We start from the raw sequence: 20,082 nt of genomic DNA on the forward strand, positions 1-20,082 counted from the left end.
CCCAAGCAGCACGCAAGCGTTGCCGACATCAAATATACAGCACTATTAGAACTTAGAGTTCTACTGGTGATCCATAAAGGTGTCAAGAAAAGATTATTTACTTATAAAAGTGATTAAACCGTTATTATACAGCTAAAGCTGTACTAAGTTTTTATAAAATACTCCGTGTAAACTTAAAGCTTTAAAACAGAATATTTGAACTCCACTTTAAAACCCTATGCATTTTTTGACACTTCAATCTAATGTTATCCTTCAAGCTGCATAGAGGCTGTATTTTGCATGTGATCACTTACTTACTACAGCTATAAGTTTATAAAATGGTATCACTTTATACTTGTTTCTGTATAATGGTATATTAAAACTACTCTCTAAAGCTTATTATTATGCGTAACTGTACACTCTTGTCAGTGTAATAGTTTCATACTTCTGTCAAATATGATTTTATAGAACTATAATAATAAATGAATTCTGTAATACAGCTTTATCTGTATTACTGTAAGGCTGTATAATTTATTTGCTGAAAAACTGATGTACAGCCTATATATAATAAAAATATTATATTATAAACGGCTATTAAAGGGTAAAAGCTGTGTAAATGGAATCCAGAAAGTGCGTAGTAAAACCACGGAATCTATAATACTCTCCAGATATCTTTTACGCTGTATAAAATCTGTCGCCATTTTCGAACAAATAACAATAAAAGAAAATATGACTTCTTACATTTTTTGAGTATTGCTGAAGTTATAGTTATGATTTTCAGATAAATAAATCATAAGTGATACCTGTTGTACAGTATTATTTAACAATCTTATGATTCTAACCTCAAAACCATAACTTACTTTACTTGTTTTGGTAATATTCCTCGTGAATTCTTCAGTATTTCGCGGGCGCGTGAATATTTTTCCACCAAAACTATGCACTATTTCCCAGTAAAAATAAATCGGCACGTTGAATCTACAATTATCACTACCTAAAGTCTCAACATTTATTCTTGACTTATAACTTCACAGTAAATTGGCGGCCCACCATTATCATAACTAAAAAGAATATATAAGCGGTTGTTTTCATAAATTTCACATTGTAATTCTCATAAAAACCCAATGAAGAACTATTATCTTTTTAAGAAACTTATAAGAGAATAACTATATGCCTATGGTTTTCTTCAACATCATACTACAGCTCTTCTACAGCTATAGTACAGCTATTTTTTAGCTATACAGCAACTATACAGCTATAATACGCATAAGGCTGTATAACAAGGGGCCCAATTTTTACTTATAGAGGTTGTATAAGCGCTTATACAGCCCTTGTACAGCTTCTCACTATATAGCCTGTGAATACAATAAAACTAAAATACACTTCTATACAGCCTGTCGTGCTGCTTGGGATGTTTTCGACCGTATATGCATGTATACACATGCCTTTTTCTTTGGTTCTTTTTGTAGCTTTAATTAATTAGTTTTAAATATTGTTTTTTTTTTTATTATATGTATGTTAGTCTAAGGTATTTACTGTATTTGCCGTGTGGCCTGAAATAAAGGCTAGGAATGATCTTTACTAAGTATATAGCCATTTATTTGATGGAACAATGTACCTAGTAGTGAAAGTTTGAAGAAATGATTGAGAAGTTACTTTTAAAACATACTCGTACACAAACCCCTAAGCCACTAGAGCTACTTATGAGCTACTCATAGAGACTTCAACTTTAGTAGATTTCTATCTTATACACCGTGTTTTTATGGATTTCCGTTAACATCGGCAGACAGTAGGCACATTGATAAAACTACCTACCTGGGTAGTGTACTTAATTAACTGTATGGCCAAACATTTTACTTCCAAAAATATTTTTTTCTTTCTCATAAGACATCTTATTACCTATACTCGTAGATTTATAAACTTAGTAATAGGGTTTCCCTTTTTACGGAAACCTAAAAACATAAAATCATAGACATCATAAAAACTCACTTTTATAACCTTCCTTTGCCAAATACTAGGTACTATTGTTATTAATAAAACACAACACAGTACAAATTAAAATAAAGGTAACTAAAACTACATACCAACTAAACTTATAATTATAAATAAAAAATTAGCCCAAAATCGCTGCCAGGTGGTAAGGTGCCCAGAAGGCTGGCAGCATTACCACGCTGTATGTATTTTTTGCTAAATATGTGTTAATTAAAAACGCTGTAATTGCGGACATTAAAAGAAAACATATATACCTATTACACTGTATTACTGCGCATAACGATTTAAGTTTCTTTGTTCCTTACTTATCTTTTAAACAGTACCTAACAGTTAACGGAAGCCAAAATAAGCACGGTGTATATCATGATAAGAGATTTTTTTTATTACCTTTACCTACTAAATGATTCCAACGGTATAGTTGCCTTATTATATTTTTACACAAAAAACGAAGCCGTGGGCATTATAGAATAACCAGAGAACCCATTTCCATGAATGGGAATTAGTGCTTTGTCTTAATATCTACCTGCTAGTTCGGTCTCCAATATATTGTCACTAGTTAGTTTTTCAAAAAGATGTCCATTTTCAGTTGTCCACCTATAAAAAAAATGCAGACGCTATTTCAACACAAAAAAATAAGTGAGTAATATTGTGTTTAAATGTAAATATAAAAATTCAAAAAAACATTGTGGTAAAAGTGATAAAAATGAAAAGTTAGATAATCTTTGTCGTTGAATCCAATAGAAAGTTTCGATGTATATAGTTAAAAAATTACGATTTTTTCCTCACAAGACTTCGTGACGTTTGTCTGAAGTCAAGAAATTTTGGATGTTTGATGTTTTTTTTTTTATATATTTTGGCTATGCCTTTCGATTGAGCCAGCGTCATGTCGATTTCTCTTATAAAAAAATTTCGGAGAAGAGGCAGTTGCTATTCCTGAAAAGAGGGAATCACAAACCCAAAGTAAACCAGGAAACCACTACTGTTAGTAATTATTTCTACTACAAAACTATATTTAGATAGTCATTACTTTAATGTTAATTAATACCCAGAGAGCGTTTTAGTAGGTAAGTAGGTATACCTAAACCACCACAAAGAAGTATAATTTTTTATATATATATATTATATACTCTATTTCATAATAAATGTACAATTACAGATTGAGATCGTTTTGCTGACAGAATTGTGCAAGTGCAAAAAATATTTCTTTTTGTTTTGGCTTAAATTGCAGAAGCTCTAAAATATGAGTAGGAAACGGAACCTTCAATCTAATCAGCTCGTCATAGAAGGATGTTTGATGTTTTATGCGGTTTATGTTTTATGACCTCGTCCTTACTGTTAACGTGTTAATTTCTCGACAAAACTGATTTCTTGTCAGTTTCGTGACGGGACAACTTTTTGAGAAATACTCACTCAGGTACATTATAATGCTGTTTTATCGCGCGTACCTTCAAAATACATTCAATGAATATTCGTAATGTTTTTCCAAATGCACAATTTTGGCTACTTATTTTATTTTATTTCTTTACTATTTGTGAGTTAGCGACACTTATGGCGCACTTATGGGCGGGGCACATTGCTCGCAGGACTGATGGCCGATGGGGTCAAAAGGTTCTCGAATGGCGTCCGCGGACCGGGAGACGAGCTGTCGGTAGGCCTCCAACAAGATGGAGCGACGACCTGGTTAAGATCGCGGGATCGCGGTGGATGCGGAAAGCACAAGACAGGTCTGAGTGGAGAGCCTTGGGGGAGGCCTATGTCCAGCAGTGGACGTCTTTCGGCTGACATGATGATGCGCAATTTTATATGCTACCTGTAGTACCTGGGGGAAAACAAAAATGAGACTAAGTTAGATCGATTTTCCGTCCCCAAAAACCTTCAAATGACAAATTTCATCGAAATGCGTTAGATCCGTTCCATACCGTTACTGAGATAAGATCCATCGACATCTATGTACCTTACGGCAGATAGATGAGATCTTTGAAATAAATAAATAAACAAAAATCAGATAAAGATAAAAATATACACACAACACAACACACACAAACTTTTAGCTTTTGTAATATTGTGTAGGGTTAACAGAGTAGAGTAATGTTAATATTAAGTATACAATAACAACGCCATTACTAACGTGCGCGTGGTCACGTCTCCTCTGTTTTCACATAAACAAGCTGATAACTACAATAATACGATGAACTAAATTTTTACCGTGACTTTGCTCGAGGTTTTTAGGGTTCCGTACTGCAGTCGGTAAAAACGGGACCCTTTTAGAATCACTTTGTTGTCTGTCTTTGAATACATATTTGAAATAGAATAGGATAGAATCAAAAAGAATCTTTAAATTACTGGATATTCATAAGTAGATACAGATTCATGGATATGAAAAAGGTATCTAACCTTTTTAGGGTTCCGAACCCTATAACTAAGACTTCGCCGTCTGTCCCTCTGTCACCAGGCTGTATCTCATGAACCAGGACAGTTAGACAGTTTAAATTTTCACAGATTATGTATAACTGTGGCCGCTATAACAACAAGTAGTAAAAACAGAATTAGATAAATATTAGAGGGGGCTCCCATACAACAAACGTGTTTTTTTTGCTAATGTCTAATATTGTAAGTATAGATAATGGTACGGAACCCTTTGTGTGCAAGTCCAACACGCACTTGACTGTTTTTTTTATGGTGAGGAAAATGGACATTATGCATCCAGCCAGCCAAATCCAGCCCTATCTATCTATCTCTACCACAAAATACCACACGAGTTCCCAAGGATAAAGAGATGCCGATAAAAAAACTGGCCAAGAGCGTATCGGACATGACCAAAATAGGGTTCCGTAGCCATTACGAAAAAATCAAGTAATATTTTTCTAAGGATTTCGTATTGTGTACGGAATATTCCAAGTTTAGGTATATTTAATTTATACCTTAAGCTGCTATTTACTCTTAAACTACGAATAACTCTCAAGAAAACTTAACCGTTATAGTTTTCCTTGTAAGTTTGATATACTTACTTACCATCCTGATTTTTTTTCAAATTTGTCCACCCACCGGTTTAGCTTTTAGAGGGGACGCTCGATTTTAATGAAAATTTGCATTTTAAAGTTGAATATTTTGCAACCACATCACCATCAGGTTTTAATGTGCTTTTAAGTTAAAGGAAATCAAAAATAACACGGTGTATAGGAAAGCCATCTAATCTATATCCTAATAGGTACTTACCTTTTTCGAAGAGCAAATTCGAGCAAAACGAGCAATTCTTGTATATAATCTGAATCTCGGAAACGGCTACAACAATTTCGATGAAATTTGGTATGTAGGTTTTCGGGGGTGGCAAATCGATCTAGCTTGGTCTTATCTCTGAGAAAACGCTTATTAAAGAGTTTTAGCCCGAGCAAAGCTCGGTCGCCCAGGTACTGTTCTTTATGTAATTATCCGTGCCGTGCCTGACTATAGGATAGGAATAGGACAGTCGTCTGTCCGAGTATGTTGTAAACGGCGACTATGAGACCGATTTGAGAGGGGACAGCGCTCTCTATTGCCAACTAACAACCAACTCCAATTTAGCGTAGGTCATTAAAAATCCTACCTCCTTTAGAAAATACCGGATGATAAATTAAAAATTGTATTGTTGTCTAGGTACTTAAAACCTTCTACCATGAAAACAACGCAGCCAAGTGTGGAGGTGTTTACTCAATAATTTACATTCAGGTCGTATTATTATGTAAACAGTGTAGGTATCAGTGTCAAAATAACAATGACTTATAGTAATTTAATATCAAATGCAGCCACGATAATTTAAAGTAAACAAACATAGGATTTATCGTAAATTGATAACCAGAAACCATTTTGAATCATCCAGCCAAATCTAGAACCTTTTAGAACATATTTCGTTCCTTTGTTTCAGGTACTTCCGTATTTAGTAGGGTTATACAGAATTGAAGCTAAGCGTAACCTCCTTGTTTTGTTGAATAAAGTTTTTTTTTTCATTCGTTGCTACCTCGACACAATTTTACTGAATGCAGTATGGATAACCCTTACAAAACAATCTTGTTTTTCAAACTCAAAGGACGCATGAAACCTGTTTTATCAATATGAACTATAATAAATGATTCAATATATATGAAATTCTGTCTTTATTTAATTGAAATAAGATATTTTTAAGCTAATATTTTTGATTTTTCTGAACTTAAACCCTCTACTGCTACCTCTTTGCTGTGACAGTTATAGCTGGCCGAATGGAGTCACGGGGGCTCTATGTAAAGCTTGTCACACATGAGACATCTCACTGATCAGTAAAATTGTCGACGATGTGTAGATATTCATTATTTTTCAGCATAAAAATGTGTTTTAATTAAATTTAGCAAAATACAATGCCGAATTAAATCGTTTATTTAAAAAGTGTTCTTGACACGCTTGTTAAGACCTCTTTAACGACTAGCTAAGTAGTCATTGTATAGATAGTGCCACGAGAGTTGAAGTGAATGATTACATGTCGTGTAATAAAAGCAGGATTATGACATTTACTCATTCATTTCATTTATTCTTCTTTTGTGCAGTCAGTTCTTTTTGTAGCTGTGTATGTAATGTAATCATTCACTTCAACTCTCGTGGCACTATCTATACTAAACAATAAAAAAAAAACAAGTATTGCATTGATTGATACAGTTGGGAAGAAAAGAACGGAGTGTTTTAAAATTAGCATCACTTAAATAATTATAATTGTGGCAAGTATAGTTTTTTAGAGCTTGTGACTATTATGACACGCATACAAAATGTGCAATTAAAACAAAAACGAGTAAGTAGCACATTTTATAAATATACCTAATAATGTTCTCCATTGGTAATTACTTAATGGATTCAGACATTTAATTAAAATTACATATACGTAAGGTGAAGCTGGCCATTCATGATAATGATGCATTGGTGCGGTAATTCTAACTTCTTCAGGTCCGTTAATTTGAACAAAATTGGGCTCATTGAATAAAGCTAGAAGTGCCAGTCCAAATCTTGAAACTGAATAAAAAAAAAAACTTTTTACGGTAACTAAAAGTAACTGTGAAATGTTCTTTCTAATTATACTATTGTTGAAATAGGTAACAAGTAACATTTCTTTTTTTAACTAAAATAGATGGTAAAATAATGGATAAAAAAGTACCACGCTTATTGAATGAAACTGATCAGTAAATTTTACGTGCCCCATGTCTAAGGCGCTTTACATCCCCACTGCGCAGCTCGCTCGCGCAGCCGCCATTACGGTATAAAAAGGCCGAGCAACGCCGCCGTGACGTAGTCGAAATCGAGAGGTGAAGGTGTAAATAATGGAGAGGTGGCGTCCATGTTTAGTTGTAATAGTAAGAATCGATTATCACCGGAGCTAGCAGCGAGACCGCCTACGCGCCCGTGAAAGTGAAGCAGTACAGTGTTTCGACGTGTCATCCGCGTAGATCGACAACGGTTCGAGGCCGGAATACGAAGTCGAACAACCATCGTTCGGCGTGTGGCGAAAGCGCGACCATTTTGTGAACATCGCACGCTCTGCTCTGATACGCCGCGAGCTACCGCTAAAGTGATAAGTGAACTGTCCGTTAGTTAACGTGAGCTAAGAGTCAACTGAAGGAGAACCGTGGGCCGAGATGAACTGCCAGGCCCAGCCGGGAGTACGCGGCCGGAGGCGCGCAGGGCGCACGCCTCTGCCGGGAGGCGCGCTGGCGCTCGGGCGCCGCGAGCGTCGCGATGGGCGCGAGGAGCGCTACGCGGCCAGCAAGTGGGGCTCCGCGCCCGCCGCCGCCGCGCTGCCGCCGCCGCCCACCCACTGGCGGCGCGCGGGCGAGCGCTGTCGCCCCGAGCCCGACTGCGCGATGCCGCTCAAACTGCTTCTCAACGTGGCGTAGGCCTACGGACTCTATCGCTAGTGTAAGCGGCGGCGGCGCGGCCTCCCCGTGCCGTCGCTCTTCGTGCTAAGTTTTTTATTTCGTAATCGACGCGACCGCCGGCGCGCGGGGCCGCGGCGGGCTCCAAGCGCGCGCCGCCGAGGCCCCGGCGTCAACTAAATTCCGGCGTTAGGTATTATTTTGTGAAAATTTTAGTAGTTTAAGTGCAGCCCGACGCGCGCCGGCGCCGTCCGCGCGGCCTCCGTCGTGGCCTCCTACTTAAAATACGAGAAAAACACAAAAAAAAGGAGGCGCGACGGTGGTGGCGCGGAGCGCGCCGGCCCGCGGCGGGCGCCTCGCGCCCTGCGGCGCCCAGCGCGGCCGGGGCGCGCCCCCTCGCTCCTGTTCTTTTCGCGACGGAGCCGCCCCGCGGGAGCCCGAGCGCCGCGCGGGCCGCGGCGCGCCGATTATTGCTGGCGGCGCTGCAACCGCAAGGTGCACCGAAACGTTGCATTTCTTTAATAAATGAGGCGTTATTTTTATATTTTGTACGAGTGTCGGGCGCGAGGCTCGCGGGGTCGCGGCCCTGTTTATTTATCTCAAGACCAAGGTATTTTATTTGTAAACGCCGGCGCCGCTCGCGGGCGCTCTCAAAAAAAGAATACAACCTCATCACCCCGCACCAACAGAGCTTTAAAAAAATTATCTAGAGCGGCCCGGCGTACTTAATTCTAGTTGTAGATTAAAAAAGGATACCGTTACATCTGTTAATGAAAATTGGAGATATATTATATGTTTGTACAGTAGTAGATAATGATCTCAAGCCGCGGCCGGTGAATAGCTTCTGTGATGTACAAAAAACGAGTATATTTGGAGTTTTACAAGTTTTTTATAATTAGTTGTAAAGTATTTGAATAAGTGAAGATGGTTGTGCGACGCGTGTCGCAGGAGCCGGTCCGCGGCGTCCCCTCCTCCCCCCCTTCCTGTCCCCCATCCCGTCCCATCCCAGGGCTCCTCGGAGCCCGCCAAATGTTTCTGGGTTTCACTCAGACGTCAATATGCTTGCAAAAGCACAACTTTCTCTTCTAGCTCAAGACCCCAGAAACATATTTTTCTAGCGAAACAAAAACCGAAGAATTATGTACTGAGAAGACCTCAAGAATGCAAGAAACGGAATCAATGTGGTCACATTCACAATCCCCTGGAATAATTGGAGATAATAGAATGAAGAACAGAAGGAGTCTGACTTAAAAAAGGTCCAAGATCCCAAGCTGCTGTTGACACTGGTAAGGAAGTATGATTTTTTTGCCTTCCCTCATCAGACATTAAATTTCCATGTGTTGAAAAACCAAGGTACAGCCTAGTTCTTATATTCCTGAGCATAAATTCAATCAAAAATATCTGCATATGCTTTTATGCCGTTAACAATAGTGGTGTTCGCATATCTTTGATAAAATTTTTGCTCAGAAGTACCTTTAAGAACTCCTGTAGGTATGATTCTTACTTAACTTACACACATACTTACTTACTATGATACTAGTATATACTAGTGATCCCTGTCAATACTAAACTTTAGCCAATTGTTGAATGACCATGTGGTATGTTTGTTAGAATTACAGAAAATTTAATTCAAATTTTTTCAAGATGAATTATTAGTTTGATTGGCCATGTGTTGTACATGTACCTGATGAATCATGAATATACCTTACCTAATGAATTTTGGCAGTCGTGGAACCAATATGCATATGCTAGTTGAGCTGTAATTTTCAACTGAAAGTTTATTATTATTCATCATACATAGAGCAATAAAGCAACCTAACTTGTCACTTTTTTTTAAATTGCTATTAGGGTCAATTCAATACCTACAATGAATGCCAAGCCAGTGCTACAACTAAAGTCTGGCGAAAAGTAGGAAAAGTAAAAGAACTAGGTTGTAAATCTGTTTAAAAAATATACCTTGTTGAGTTTCTTGCCGGATTCATCTCAACAGAGGTTTTTCCGAACCGGTGGTAGATTTTTTTTGACATTCATAAGTGCTTGTTTTAGCCTAAATTGAATAAAGATATTTTGACTTTGACTTTGAGGTGAAACTAAAGTCAGGGTGCGCTACGGGGGTTTAGTTTCTTCTATGTAATTTGTGTAATCATGTCATGGATAAATATTTTCTTTCTTTATTTCTATGTTAAAAGTAAAAAACGGAATCATTAAATCACTCATGTGTCTTTATGTTTGTCTGTCAGTCTTGTCACAGCCGATTGCTCCTAAAATACTGAACCGATTTGAGTTGAAATATGGTGCAGTTAAAAGTTTTAAACATTTTGATGAAAATAGGCAAATATTGTATAACTCTATATTGTAGGTAAAAAAAAAACATTTAACTAGACAAAGAAATGTACAAAGGCGAGCTTATCCCTTAGAGGGATCTCTTCCAGTTGACCTTTGAACAATTGAAAGGACATAGGAAATATTTACCATCTTTCTCCTTATCTCCGAAACTATGAGGCCAGAAATTTGGAAAAAAATATTGAGAGAATGAATTTGTTTTTTGTTAAAAAAAAAAAGAAATTAGTTCTATAGGTACCTATAGATTACACATAAACCTATGAAAAGTATGGTATTTTCAAAAGCTTTTATTTGACTTCACCTTTTATTTTGTTTGTTTGTTTTAAATCTTGCAAAATAATTTCGATTCACTTCCAGCGGTCGGATTGTCTGTGATTTGGTATGTAATGTCAATCAATTTATTCCTAGGCCACTGTAGAACCTTGCCACAGTAAATAATATTGGTTTGTCCTTATTGGATGACTTAAAATGTCACAATAACAAGGTTATGTGGTGCAGTATTAATCAAATTGAATTGGTTGACTGTACTTATGGATGTGGGATAATAATGCAAGTAGTCAGTGAACCATAAGTAATTAGATAAAAGCTTAAATTGAAAATGTCTTAAAAAATGTTTTTGCGGGCTCCGCGGAGCACACGGAGAGTGAGAATGGCCGCACTAGACACTTAATAGACATCTAGCAACTGCCTCATTCATTTCTTTTTTTTTTCTTATTGAGAGAAATCGACATGACGCTGGCTCAATCGTAAAGTATAGCCAAAAAAAAAATACAAATGAAGGAACCCTGAGTCCGAATCGCACTTGGCAGGTTTTTAATATTGTTTTGGCGCCAATTGTCACAATGTTTTTTAATAAATACTCGTGGCGTGGCATACATAACCGCGAAAAGTGATAAAGATTGTGTGATGCCATGTGCTTCAAACGGGGACACGGGACTAGTAAACTACTGAGTCATGCTTATGCTTTTTGTGACGACAAACTGGTAGAGATTAGTCACGTTTTTTTACCAAGTCATAATAGAATAATTAAAACTTCTAATCCTTATAAAATAATGATTTATACTTGGTTTGGATAAGTCTGGATAGGTATTTAAATGTAAACAAACTTCAAGATTTTAAACATTTTACCCATCTATCATTGTAATTTTTGTTTACATTTAGTTAAATTTATACCTATCCAAACCAAGTACTTATAGTAAGTAAATAGAAATAATAATTAATTTTCATGATTGTTTTGCTTCAAACTAGAAATTATTATTAAAAAATATTTTGCGAACATAGTATGCGTAATTCGGAAAATTTTCAAGTGTCACAGAACTCATCATAGGTGAAAAATACAATAGAAAGTGGCAACTTAGGGATTAGGGAGTACTAAGTGAGCTGAGCTCAGCGTGTACATACGTACACCTACGTCTTTGTATTTGTAATATACTTTGTTTTGTCAGCTTTAATTTGAATTAGAATTTGACTAAACGTTTAAGAATCAGTAACACCTCTATCATGCTAAAAGATGGTAGATAAACGGTATTGGTTCTTAACCGTCGGTATACAGGGTGGCCCATTTATATCGGTCAGTATGGGAAAGTCTGAAACTATACGACATACGAAAATTTCTTCTTAGGAACCATGACATCGATTTTAATAACAAGAAAAACTGCCATCATGCATTTAAAAAAACCTGTACTCAGCTCGGGAATCAAACCCGGTTGTTTTGAAAAAAAAAAAAACATAATTTCTATATAGATATCGATTGTGTACGTCTAAGAAGTAAATGTGTCCATGAAACATTATGCCTAAAATGAATAAAATGCATTGTTTTCACATACTTTAATTTATTTTAGTAGGTGTACGAAGTTTTTTTTTTTTTTCAAAACCGGGTTTGATTCCCGAGCTGAGTACAGGTTTTTTTAAATGCATGATGGCAGTTTTTCTTGTTATTAAAATCGATGTCATGGTTCCTAAGAAGAAATTTTCGTATGTCGTATAGTTTCAGACTTTCCCATACTGACCGATATAAATGGGCCACCCTGTATAGTTTTGAAAAAATGTCCTTCTGTCTGTTGCGGCGCATTCTTGACGATTCAGTCTTTCCGTAAGGGCTAATGTTATAAAAAAGTGACACAAAAGAGCTCTTTGCAGCCAACAGAATAAACGTTTTAATCTTATAGTTTCGCCATGTCTGTCTGTCTGTCCGTCGGTCCGCGGCTTTGCTCAGGGACTATCAATGCTAGAAAGCTGTAATTTTGCACGGATATATAATGTAAAGTATGCCGACAAAATGGTACGATAAAAAACATTTTTTTTAGGGTAGTTCCCATAGACGTTAAGTGGGGATGATTTTTTTTTTCATCCAACCTATAGTGGGGGATATGGATAGGTCTTAAAACCATTAGGGGTTTGCTAAAACGATTTTTCGATTCAACGATTTGTTTGCGAAATATTCAATTAAACTCGAGCGACCCCCCCCCCCCTCTAAAATCTAAGCCGGTGGGTGGAAAAATTTGATAATTTTTTGTATGGTAGTTAGTAAGTATATCAAACTTTCAAGGAAAACTTTAACGGTTAAAGTTTGCTTGAGAATTATTAGTAGATAAAAGAGTAAATAGCAGCCTAAGGTATAAAATATACTTAAACTATGGAAGTTTCCGTATGAAATACGAAATCCTTAAAAAAATATTACTTATTTTTTTCGTAATGGCCACGGAACCCTATTTCGGGCGTTAGGTTACAGCTGCCTATGTAGTTTCTAGATTCATTGCCATTCACTGGCCATTCATGATTTAGTTTATGTTAGTTGCTATGCGGCCTTGCTAGCAGTTTAGTTTCACGCCTTTCCTTCCTCACGATGACGATTTCCTGATGAAAAAAGAGAGAAACACGCATTTTTTGTTTCGCAATGACTCAGCCATGAACGTTCTGGAACCAGCAGGGCTACTACGAAACTCGAAGTTCGTGTCGTGCGGTCCCTCTGACACTTGAGCGAGAGGGGCGGTACGATACGAACTTCGAGTTTCGTAGTAGCCCTGCTGTTTCGTGTTTTTGCAAGTTTAGTGTTTGATTTAACCAGCACAGCAGGGCTACTACGAAACTCGAAGTTTGTATCGTACCGTCCCTCTCGCTCTTGTATTAAATAGTATAAGTGTCAGAGGGACCGCACGACACGTACTTCGAGTTTCGATGAACCAAAATAATTTCCTTGCTCACCCGCGACCTTACGATAGCTAAACTTATGCAAAATATGCTGTTCCCTCGGGAACTGTGCATTTTCCCGGGATAAAAACTAGCCTATGTCACTCTGGCCCTTAAACTATCTCAATGCCAAAAATCACGTCGATCCGGCACTCCGTTTCGACGTGAAAGACGGACAAATATACAAACGCACACATTTTCGCATTTATAATATTAGTATAGTATATATATGTATATATGAAGCCGTGGTGGCCTAGTGGTTTGACCTATCGCCTCTCAAACAGGGGGTCGTGGGTTCAAACCCCGGCTCGCACCTCGTTTTTCGAAATTCATGTGCGGAATTACATTTGAAATTTACCACGAGCTTTGCGGTGAAGGAAAACATCGTGAGGAAACCTGCACAAACCTGCGAAGCGATTCAATGGTGCGTGCGAAGTTCCCATCCGCACTGGGCCCGCGTGGGAACTATGGCCCAAGCCCTCTTGTTCTGAGGAGGCCTGTGCCCAGCAGTGGGACGTATATAGACTGGGATGATGATGATGATGATGATGTATATATGGATTATCCGTAAAATTACGGTCAAGGAATTTAATTCATGAGCCGTCATGGAACCATTACTCAGTAAACGTCATAGTGACATGCATTGCATTTATTAACAATGAAAATCGGGTGTTCCCACTAGTGTTGTGTCCATTGACAGCACTATTATAGAACTCTTCTTCTCTTTTAAAATATGGCTTTTCTGTCCTAATTAATAGGACAATTTCGCCAGTGTCAAGGTAAACTCTCTTTGAGAGGGACGTTGTACGGTGATTGTAGTTTTTGCAACTTTATAGTAAAAATTCCAGAAACCACGCGGAGACAACTTGCGCATTAAAAAATGACAGACACGAGAGCAATATAGAATTTTGTGATCACTGTTCACTGTTAAGGTAAATCGCCGCATAAAACACTATCAAAATTATACTTCAACTAGCCAAAGAAACAGAAATAGCAAAATTAGATATTGTCTACATCCGCCATGTTCGAATGCTACAAATCGAATCCTATTATAGAACTCTATTACTTATAGTACATACTAGTGATGTAACGAATGTCATTTTTTGAACATTCGCGAATGCGAATATTCAGTTTTTCGTTTTGGCGCCAAATTGTCTATGGCAGTCTCGTTCGAAGTGCGTTCCGATTGTACTTTGTTCCGAGAATTACCCAGTTTAACCAGTTTACCAAAGTAAATAAATAAATAAATAATACCAAATGATTAAGTGAAGACGATACTTAATGTGATTACGAGATTAAGTTATATCTATTATCTAATAATTGTATTTGTTTTCTGATATTCACATTCGCACAACATTCGCAGAAATTTTGCGAATGCGAATATTCGTTAGATACATCAATAGTACACACCTACTGTTAATGGAACTAGTGGAAACATGTATTGACTTGGTGTGAAATGATTCCATGGTGGCCGTAGATGGCGGCTCATGAATCAAACTCCTTGACCATACCTAATCAACTTAAAATTGTCTCTAATGTCTTAAATCATCATCATCATCATCCCAGCCTATATACGTTCCACGGCTTTTTTAATGTCTTAAACGCAATGTTAAAACGCACGATGTAATTTTTGGGACTAGTAAAATCCAATTTTACTGCTGGATATGATGAATAAACTACGCAAAGCCGCGGGTAAAAACTATTTTGCTATAAATTAACGCTTAATAAACTGGCGTACATATGGGTCACACGATAACACTTCGATAACAAAGGTCGCACTTGTTTTTTAGCCATTATCAAGCCCTACTTATAATAGTTCTGTAAATATTGCGCTGAATTGCCTAACCCATTGTTTTAAAAGTATTCATTTGTATTTGGTCATGTCCGTGCCGTATCCGGTTTTAAATAGAATCAATATCTCAACCTATACATATATAAAAAGAAAACTAAAACTAGAGAAAAAACGGAACCCTTATAGTTTCGTCGTGTCGTCTGTCTGTCCGTCTGCGGCTTTGCTCAGGGACTATCAATGCTAGAAAGCTGTTATTTTGCACGGATAAGTAATCTATGCCGACAAAATGGTACAAAAAAAATTCTTTTTAGGGTACCTCCCATAGACGTAAAGTGGGGGTGATTTTTTTTTCTCATCCAACCCTATAGTGTGGGATATCGTTAGATAGGACTTTTAAAACCATTAGGGGTTTGCTAAAACGATTAGTGTAAATTTTCATTAAAATCGAGCGTCACCCCCCCCCCCCCTCTAAAATCTAAACCGGTGGATGGAAAAATTTGAAAAAATTCAGGATGGTAGTAAGTATATCAAACTTTCAAGGAAAACTATAACGGCTAAGTTAGCTTGAGAATTATTAGTAGTTTAATAAGAGTAAATAGCAGCCTAAGGTATAAAATATACCTAAACTATGGAAGATTCCGTATAAAATACGAAATCCTTAGAAAAATATTACTTAATTTTTTCGTAATGGCTACGGAACCCTATTTCGAGCGTGTCCGACACGCTCTTGGCCGCTTTTATTTATCTTTATGTGGCTGCAGCTGAAAATCAGCAAATTTTCAGTAAAAAACCTATCAAAACTCGAAAAGACATGTTTTCTCAGGACCAAACTAGACCGATTGTTGATGAATATATTCAACTTTATCTATGAGACATTAAGATTTAAATTTCGATGTCAATTTTTGTTGTATGGTGGGTCGCAGGAGGTATACAATACAATGAATCTTTACTGCACACCAACACATAGAAGCTGGTATATAGAGATTTTTCAGGGTAAGCAATATCGAAATAAATGGTTTATCAGGTTTTTAGTTTAGCTTGTTGCCATGGTAGTGTCTCCTGGGTGACTTCTTAAAAGTATGATTTTATGGGGTACAAATCCACTAGAATTTAAAAGTTGTGATAGTTTTAAGGTAATTCCTTCGTGGCTAAGCATGCTATACATTGATAACATTTTTCTTACAGCGTATCACTGATGTCTTCTGAGTAACGTGACAGAATAACAACACATAAAAGTTGATTGATCCAAATATACAAGAATCGCCCGTTTAAAGGTACACATAATAAGATTTCATCATCATCATCATCATCTCAGCCAATATACGTCCCACTGCTGGGCACAGGCCTCCTCTCAGATCAAGAGGGCTTATAATAAGATTTTCCGTAGGTATTTTTTAGTTGTACCAATACGCACCTACCTATACAGTTATACACTATTCCAGCTTTTCTCCAGTTCAAATCTTATTATTTGAAAGTAAAAAAAAAAGTTTTAATTTTTAAATTTTAATATCAAAAGTAGTACTAACTTATAACTAAACTTACTCTATTAACAAGAATTCTGCCGTTTAACTGGAGAGAAAAACTTCTTAGGCATTTAGATAGAACTTAGATAGAATTAAAAAATTAACTATAGTGACAACCCAACCAGAACTTGGCAAAGTTCAGGAAATGACAGACAAATTAAAATATTTTTCAATTAAGTGCTAAAATGTGATTTTTAGAATTTTTTGTTACTTTAAACACAATAGCTAACAAAATCTGTGGTAATTCTTGTTATGACAGCTTATAAGTACTTATTAACAAAATAAAAATGAACGAATCAATTTCTTTGAAGGCTGACCAGAATTATAAAAAACCTCGCCATATTGCGGAAAACCAATAGAACTAATTTCTTGCACTGGTAACACTAAATTCAGATGTCATCTGTCTATTGCTGTCAAAGTTTAACGTTTACGCGTGGTATTTTAGTGTTATTTCGTGTTTTTGTGCGTTAAAATGCCGAAGATTATCCATAGCCTTGGAAGGAAACTAATTCACAATGTTAAAAATGTATGTGTGTATGTAATGTATTTGTCATAGAAAAAGTCTGAGGGTTTTAAAATATTCCTTTAAATAACATCACCGACACCGTTGTCAATATGACTGGAAGGTACCGTATAGTAAGTGTAAACAATGTTGCAATATAGAATACGTATTTTTATATTCCTGCTCAGGCTTTTAATACTGTTTCAATTTAAGTAAATGTAAAAAAGGTACAAAAATCAACAATCATTTCTTATTATCAATCAGTTGAACCAATTAACACAGAATATTATTCTGTTGCGCCATTATTAATATTAATACTGGAGGTCGACGGCGTACTCTCGAACTCCGCCTTGCTGTCACCGGCTGTTTCCGCCATTTTGTCTCCCGCCAAAACTGACGTTTCGTTTCTTTTTAATTCCAGCTGCTTCTTCATGATCAAATTAATGATTTCAGCCTGTAATTCCATACAGGCGGCCGCTGGTATTTTTTTTAATAAACAAGTGACGTATTTACCGAACTGCTCGATTTCATCGTTGTTATCTGGCTGTTTGTCATCAGTTTTATTTTTTTTCCTTTTTAAAGGTACTTCGTCAGACGATGAGCTGACTTGTCTCTTCCTGGGCTCAGGACGCTCGATGTACGGTTCGGATTTGAGTTTCGGTTTCGGCGTACTTTTATGCTTTTTGGCGTTTTGTTCCTCTTCTAAATATACTATTTCCGTGTAAACGTCCTCTTGAGAGTCTGATGCTTCGTCGTCCGAGCCCTGTTTAAAGAAAAAACTAATTACCAAAAATAAAACTTCGTACAAACATGGATATGCAAAGCTATTAAAAGTTAGCTGTAACGCAGAGGTCCCCAAATTAATTCTTTCGTGAACCCCTAGTCATATTTTTCGGTCGTAGGGTCGAGACTCAAACAGTGGTTAGGGTGGGTACAGTGGGTCATCGAGATATCGGCTGAAAGAGGCTAAGCAACGACTGTACGACCCTGCGTGCACACTACATTAGATTTGAGTAATGGTTTGAGTGGTTTGGGTTCGATTCCCGGCCGGGGCAGATATTTGTATGAATAATACGAATATTTGTTCTCGGGTTTTCGATGTTTAATACGTATATAAGTATGTATTTATCTATATAAGTATGTCTATCCATTGCCTAGTATCCATAGCACAAGCTTTGCTTAGTTTTGGACTTGGTCAATTGGTGTCGCGAACTGTCGCGAGAACATCAAAACTGAGAGAAATGAATAGAAAAAATAATAAGCTTGACAGGAGGGTAAGTATTTGAAGTGCCTGGAAAGTCCGGCTGAATTTCAACAGGACAGGAGGATTTCTGAGAACATGCGTTAGTATGACATTTTTACTCTGTAGCCCAAAATATATCTAAAAAAAAATGAATGAAAGTAAAATACCTATAATTTATTTAAAAACTACGTGGAGTCCTAAACTCACCAAGTCTACTTCAGCCACCAGCTTGGGATGGTTGACCTTCAAGTGGACTTTCAGGTCAGACCGTGCGACCACCGCTCGGCACACCACGCAGCGCGCCCGCGCACCCGCCTCGCGCTCGAAGTAGCTCCACACAGTCGCGCTGGCTTCATCCTCAGCATCTTCTGTTGAAGAAAAATACTATTAAAGCGGGCTGTAAGCTGTAACATTCATTAAATAGGCTCAGAGTTGCTCAGCGAGCTATGGAGACGGCTATGATCGCAGTTTCTCTACTTACAGGGTCAAATTAGAAACAAGGAGAACGCAGAAGAACGAGGGTCACCGACATAGCTAAATGAATTAGCTCGTTGAAAGGGCAGGCAGGCCGTATGGCACGGGGAACAGAAGACCATTGGGGCTAGGGTTGCACCTTTTATAACAGGAAATTTAGAGTATATCTGAATTTCAAATGAGGTAAATAAAGAGTACGGACTTTTTTTGGTTATGATAATGAGGTTTGCATAAAATAACATGACTGGCACTAGTATAGTAAACATTGTGTGAAAGAGTATTTTAGCTATTTTGTGTTATTAGATTTATAGAGTACGCCTATAAGATATAGAGTAAATAACTCTGTTTTAGAGTACGGTTTGGCAAACCCTAAATTGGGGCCAAAAATTCTCAAATGGAGACCGAGCGGGTCGGCAAGCGCACTGTAGGACGTCCACTAACGTGATGGATAGATGACCTGGTTACAGCAGTAAGTGGATGCTGGTCGCTTCCAATCAAGGTAAATGTCTTTGGGGTGGTCTGTCAACAGTGGATGCCTTTGGCTGTATCATCAGATATGATGATTCAGTCGATCGCCGCAGGAAACATGCTGACCGTGACAGTGTAAGTTGAAATTATCTAAAAAACTGCGTGAGAACTATGGCCACAGACCTCGCATACAGAGCGGAGGCCTGTGCCCAGCAGTGGTACTTATAGGCTTGGATGATGAGATATTTGGACAAATTATTTGAATTCGAGATAGTAAAGGATTTTCTATTGATTTGCGATTAGGTACTAAATATCATATTTTTTTCGATTCTGTTTTAAAAATGTATACCTACAGCAGTAAAAAAGCGTCAATTAACAAGTGAAAAAACATACAGATAGTAACAGATGTAGTGGATGTAGTGATAATATCGTGTGGCCTGGTGCACTTGACCAGCGTCTGAACCAAGAGTGCCCGTAAAAATCAATCGTGATGTTGACACAAAAACCATTTCACAGCCTCTGTGTAATGGTTTTTCGCCTTATACCTATATAGGTACCTTTATCACTTAAAGAATCCAGCGAACTGCTCTCGTCCGATGATTCAGGCCTCTGTCTCATTTTCGAAATATTAATTTCGCTTGTTTTAATCTTCATCAATAGCTATAGCACAGTTTTTTGCAAACTTCTAGGTCCGACATCACATTAGAAACATT

The 20,082-nt window shown here is 37.4% G+C and overlaps 2 protein-coding genes across 2 annotated transcripts in view; one reads left to right on the forward strand and one right to left on the reverse strand.

The window, feature by feature from the left end:
* LOC141431699 (serine palmitoyltransferase 3-like) overlaps nucleotides 1–20,082 on the forward strand; it is an 86,420-nt gene that overhangs the window by 42,363 nt on the left and 23,975 nt on the right.
* Nucleotides 16,647–18,959, reverse strand: LOC141432292 (uncharacterized). The gene is made up of 3 exons (XM_074093842.1): nucleotides 18,954–18,959; nucleotides 18,635–18,811; nucleotides 16,647–17,947 (listed from the first exon to the last, which is right to left on the reverse strand). Exons 1-3 carry the CDS (start codon nucleotides 18,957–18,959, stop codon nucleotides 17,471–17,473), a joined length of 660 nt encoding a protein of 219 aa, XP_073949943.1. The 3' UTR covers nucleotides 16,647–17,470.

The sequence above is a fragment of the Choristoneura fumiferana genome, chromosome 10 (assembly GCF_025370935.1).
Source record: "Choristoneura fumiferana chromosome 10, NRCan_CFum_1, whole genome shotgun sequence".
In the NCBI taxonomy this organism is placed as follows: Eukaryota; Metazoa; Arthropoda; class Insecta; order Lepidoptera; family Tortricidae; genus Choristoneura; species Choristoneura fumiferana.

Excerpts from the sequence above, each read along its gene's own strand:
- LOC141432292 (XM_074093842.1), bottom strand. Across the intron at positions 17,948-18,634 it reads TGGTGGCTGAAGTAGACTTG|GGCTCGGACGACGAAGCATC; the intron begins GTGAGTTTAGGA and ends TTCTTTAAACAG.